Source organism: Lithobates pipiens, unplaced genomic scaffold (genome assembly GCF_037356315.1).
Source record: "Lithobates pipiens isolate NorthernLeopardFrog02 unplaced genomic scaffold, aLitPip1_a1.2 Scaffold_28, whole genome shotgun sequence".
Taxonomy (NCBI): Eukaryota; Metazoa; Chordata; class Amphibia; order Anura; family Ranidae; genus Lithobates; species Lithobates pipiens.
In genome coordinates this window covers 150,223,643-150,228,704 of record NW_027507789.1, presented here as the reverse complement: position 1 = coordinate 150,228,704, position 5,062 = coordinate 150,223,643, and the positions used below count along the sequence as shown (strand labels likewise).

Below are 5,062 nucleotides of genomic sequence, written 5' to 3'. Positions count from 1 at the left end.
CACCTACTACCAGAGCCGAGGGATTTATCTTTGGGCTGCAATGTGTTAAAAGTCATCAGCTTATATAGATGCTGATGTTTATTTGTTACCATGTAGAACTCCATATGTATATTGATTTTTTTTTAAATTTTATTTATTTTACTATATTTTATATTTTCTGAATTGTTATCAATTTTGTATTGCAGATACCTTGCCACTGGTGCCAGTTTCACCTCCCTCCATCATCAATTTCTGATGGGAATTTCCACCGTATCCACCATTGTGCATGATACCTGTTACGTCATCTGGGAAGAACTGAGAACATCAGTCATGCCGGAGCCAACATCCAGTCTGTGGGAGGAAATAGCGGAGGAATTTTCGGAGAAGACCAACTTCCCAAACTGCATTGGGGCATTAGATGGGAAACACATCCGGCTCATCAAGCCTCCAAAATCCGGTTCCCGCTTTTTCAATTATAAGAAATACTTTTCTATTGTGCTTCTGGGACTCAGCGATGCAAATATGAAGTTCATCGCTGTGGATGTTGGAGCGTATGGGAGTTCTGGAGATTCGAGAATTTTCAGAAATTCCATAATGGGGCGGCGTTTTCAACATGGCGAATTTCAGGTGCCACAGTCAAGGCCTCTCCCTGGTACTACTGGACCAGATCTTCCACTTGTAGTGCTGGGAGATGAGGCATTTGCCTTATCCACGCGCCTGCTAAGGCCCTATACCAGGCATGGTCTCACTGCCAGGAGGCGAATTTTTAACTATAGACTCAGCAGAGCTCGAAGAATGGTGGAGTGCGCATTTGGCATTTGCGCTGCCAAATGGCGTGTTTTGATGACAGCCATGCATCTGGAAGTTGAGCATGCCGTCAATGTGGTTCTAGCGAGTTGTGTTCTCCACAATTTTTTGAGGGGTAAGGAGATCGTGGCCACCGAAACCCCTGTTTATGAGGAACCCATAGGTCCTGTTACTGGCACTCGTCCAAGTAATCAGGCCCTACAAGTCCGTGAACATTTCACTGATTATTTTTTGAGTGAAGATGGACAGCTGCCATGGCAATTGGACTATGTATAAATTTTTAACCATTGTTGCATGTTTTTTTCATCACATATTTCAGGTTTTTGTGTCAGTTTTCACGTTTGCCTTAAATAAAGTAGTCGACAATTTTCAACAATTTAAATTGTTTTTATTTCTATCTTTTGCAATGCACAGGGCGTATTTAAAAAATTGAAAAACATTACAAAAACATTGAATGCTTGCAAGTATAGAAAAATGTTTTTTAATTACTTTGGAATATATATATATAAAATCTCCTTTTAGTTTCAAGTATTGAATTTCAAGTGCAACAGATAACGAGTACACAAAATATCCCCCACTACCCCCCAAAAAAAAAAAAAGGTTACAGTATTCCTGCACTGCACAGGGTGTATAAAAAAAATAGAACAACCTTACAAAAACATTGAATGCTTGCAAGTATAGAAAAATGTTTTTTAATTCCTTTGGAATATATATATATAAAATCTCCTTTTAGTTTCAAGTATTGAATTTCAAGTGCAACAGATAACGAGTCCACAAAATATCCCCCACTACCCCACAAAAAAAAAAAGGTTACAGTATTCCTGCACTGCACAGGGTGTATAAAAAAAATAGAACAACCTTACAAAAACATTGAATGCTTGCAAGTATAGAAAAATGTTTTTTAATTCCTTTGGAATATATATATATAAAATCTCCTTTTAGTTTAAAGTATTGAATTTCAAGTGCAACAGATAACGAGTCCACAAAATATCCCCCACTACCCCCCGTAAAAAAAAAAAAAAGGTTACAGTATTCCTGAAGTGCTGTCAGGCCCCTTTCACACAGGGCAGATCAGTAATGATCCGTCCCGTGAAGATCCGCTTGGTCGGCAGGGATTGTTCCATTGTCCCCACTGAGCCGGTGGCAGACAGGGCTGTCCCGGCACACTGTGCCCTGTGAGCTCTCTGTTCTCTTCTATGGGGATCGGAAGAGCACGTACCATCTGTCCGTGTAGATCCAATCCGCTCTGCAGATGGCTAGAAAAATTGGATTTCCCTCCGTCTACAGAATCGGACAATTGCGGTGGCACCCGATATCGTCCGCCTCCGCAACAGTCCGATTCTGCAGACGGAGTAAAAACCTATTCTATCCGTCTGCAGAGCCGATCGGATGGACACAGACAGACAGTCCGTGCTCGTCCGATCACCATAGAGGAGAGTGGAGAGCTGACAGGGCGGTCCCTGCACAGTGTGCGGAGACCGCCCTGTCCGCAGCCGGCTCAGCGGGGACAACGGAGCAATCCCGCTGAGCGAGCGGATCATCACGGGGCAGATCATTACTGATCCGCCCCGTGTGAAAGGGGCCAAAGATGGGCACTGAGTGCGGTAAACAGTTCTGAAATATTTGGCTAGATGGAGAAAGTGCAAAAGATGTCGCCATGTACACTCCACTGTGTAGATGGGGTAATCTCCCACTGGGCCAAGTCTCTCAACCTAAACAATGCTAGCACCCAATCAGAAAGTTCAGGTATTGTGAGAGCAAGTGGGGCCAAGTAGCAACATGTATAAGCTTGGGACAGTGGGAGATTCTTCTGTGCGTACAGTTCAGTGTACATGGAGGAATCTGGGGTTTGTTGTAAACATTAGTTCGTGTAGGTAAAACATTAAAGTAGTGTAGGTAAAACATTAAGTAACATTACACAACAAGAAAAATACAACTGTCATATCACTGCCATAGGAATACTATAAGTTTTCATATATTGAATAATTAGGGTTACGCAGGGAAGAATGGCTTGGTTCACTGCCAACATCTATGGGTGATCCTGAATGGGAAGATGAGGGTGAAGACACTGGGTGTGGCTGCACATGCATCCTTTGGTAACCAGGATTAGACGGGTAAGATGTATACAGTGGTGGGGGTCCTACATAAGGGTTAATGGCAGATGTTGTGTCATGGCACTGCTGACTGGGCATTGGTCTACTGAAAGACCCACTAGGTGAATTAAAACCCATAGCCCATGGCTGAAATTTAGGATATGGGCGTTGCTCTTTGCAAGCGGACACAATATACGTTAAATAGGCATGTATATCACCCCTGACCTCAGTGCGCTTATCTGCAGGAATCTCCCTGATTACACAAAGCAACATTCTTAAAAACATAACATCGGGGTCTGAGATGTTGAGGAATTCATCATCTTTTGCCTGGTTTTGTGATTGGTTTCTCATTTCTTCAATGATACGGTTGAAATATTCCTCAAAAGGTGTCTCTTGTTGAGTACGTGTTCGACGGGTGGTAGTAGTAGACCGGACTCTCCTATCTGGATTTGCCTGCAATATTATAATATATAGATTATGCATCTGATACTGAGGTCACACTGAACAGCATATGATGGCTTGCACAAATATTGCAGCACCTGTTTAGAATAGATCACACACAGGTACTTGTTTTGTTGCAAAAACCTGATCTCACTGAAGACCTCCAAAGCCAGAAGAACAAGTCACACCTTGCCCAAAAAACAAGTCGTTGTTGTTTCTACAACATTTGTGCCAACACCAGCTGCCTTTTCAAAATGTAACGTCTTTTGTGGACAGAAATTGTGACATTTTTAAAATACATACCGCAGGTTCTTGAGTGGATGGATGATATTCTTGGGATGACACTGTTTCTGTGGTTTCTTGACTGGTGTCAGCGTCTCCTGATGGTGATGGCGACGAACTTTCGCGCCTTGCGCTTGCTCTCACAGGGACACTTGACACAGTTCTAGGTAACAATAAAGATTACACGTTTAAAAAAAAAGTGAACATGAATATGCCAAATCGCTAAGTAAAATAAATGGATATACTTACGTGCGCATCTCAGTGGTGCGCCTCAAAAAAGACAAAGCCTCTGCATGGGGGTTAGGCCTGCGACGAGTTGAGGGTGCTCCGCTTCTCTCCGCAGCCTTCTCTTCGTTGACTTCTTTTTTGTAACGGTCGCGCAGGGACCTCCAACGTGTATAAACCTCCTTTCCTGCAATATATAAAAAAACATACAATGGCCTGGTCATTAGGGGGTAAAATCTTTACTAGGATGCATGTGTACCCTGCTGCATAGACACAACAAACCTTGCACTCACCTCGGTTATCCTGTTCAGTTGCAGACATCTCGTCCCAGTTCGGTGTGACATATTTGTAGACTTCTTCCCACTTTGCTCTCTTCAGCACTCGGTCTGCATATCCTGGGCATTCTGAGTCCCATAACTCTGGTCGGGCTTGCACCAGTGCGATGATGGCCTCGTGTGAGATGTCTCTTGCCGCCATGCTGTCTTCTCCCCTTTCATCCCTCTCAACTTCCTGTGTCATTTCCCAGGTACACCTGCTGTATAGGATGTGCTTCCGGGTTTTTTTTTTCTTCTTTCACGCTGCTGGCCGCAATTGACACAAAAGACTGCGATTACCTGCGGTTATGTGCTTATAGCTGCGCTACATCGCACCTGGACGCATACAATTCTATTTTTTCTATTCGCACCGAACCGCATGTAACGAAATCGCCGCTAAACGCTGTGTGTGAATGGGGCCATAGGAAAGCATTGTGTGCTTTTAGCTGCGGTAGAAATGAAGAAAATCCGCAGCTAAAAGCACCATTCTATCCGCCCGTGTGAAAGGGGCCTTAGGCAGAATTTATATGGCATTTTCATGCCTCATGCCCTAAAACGTTACCTTGTATTTTTTGGCAGTTGTGTTTTTGCACACACAGTGATGAGCAGCAGTTCAGACTCAGAGCAGCAGTGCTTTTGTGGATATGGCTCCACCTCCTTCTTGAAAACTATGTTACCTCCTCAGATATGTTTTACATTACAATTAAAGTAACACACCACATCAATACTGCTCAATCAGCACTCTCTACAGTAACACTATGTATTCAATCAATGATGATTACAATTACATAGTGTTATTGTATGTTGACCAGCATTTTTGTGGTGTTAAACAACAACACTTTAGGTCAAGAGGCATAATGCCATATAAATTCTGCCTAACACTGCAAAAGATGCATTCTGAAGGCATTATGTGTGGTTGAG

General features: G+C 43.1%; 1 protein-coding gene across 1 annotated transcript; it reads right to left on the bottom strand.

The window, feature by feature from the left end:
• Positions 1-1,207: 1,207 nt before the first annotated feature.
• LOC143935660 (uncharacterized) lies at positions 1,208-4,397 on the bottom strand. Its single transcript, XM_077459691.1, has 4 exons — positions 4,121-4,397; positions 3,852-4,014; positions 3,624-3,765; positions 1,208-3,332 (listed from the first exon to the last, which is right to left on the bottom strand). Exons 1-4 carry the CDS (start codon positions 4,344-4,346, stop codon positions 2,748-2,750), a joined length of 1,116 nt encoding a protein of 371 aa, XP_077315817.1. The 5' UTR covers positions 4,347-4,397; the 3' UTR covers positions 1,208-2,747.
• Between the last annotated feature and the right edge of the window lie 665 nt (positions 4,398-5,062).

Bases quoted from the DNA above. Each gene is read 5' to 3' on its own strand.
- LOC143935660 (XM_077459691.1), bottom strand. From the start codon at position 4,346: ATGACACAGGAAGTTGAGAGGGATGAAAGGGGAGAAGACAGCATGGCG. The intron at 4,015-4,120 runs GTGAGTGCAAGG...TATATATTGCAG, and splicing joins AACTGAACAGGATAACCGAG to GAAAGGAGGTTTATACACGT. The intron at 3,766-3,851 runs GTAAGTATATCC...ATTGTTACCTAG, and splicing joins CGCACCACTGAGATGCGCAC to AACTGTGTCAAGTGTCCCTG.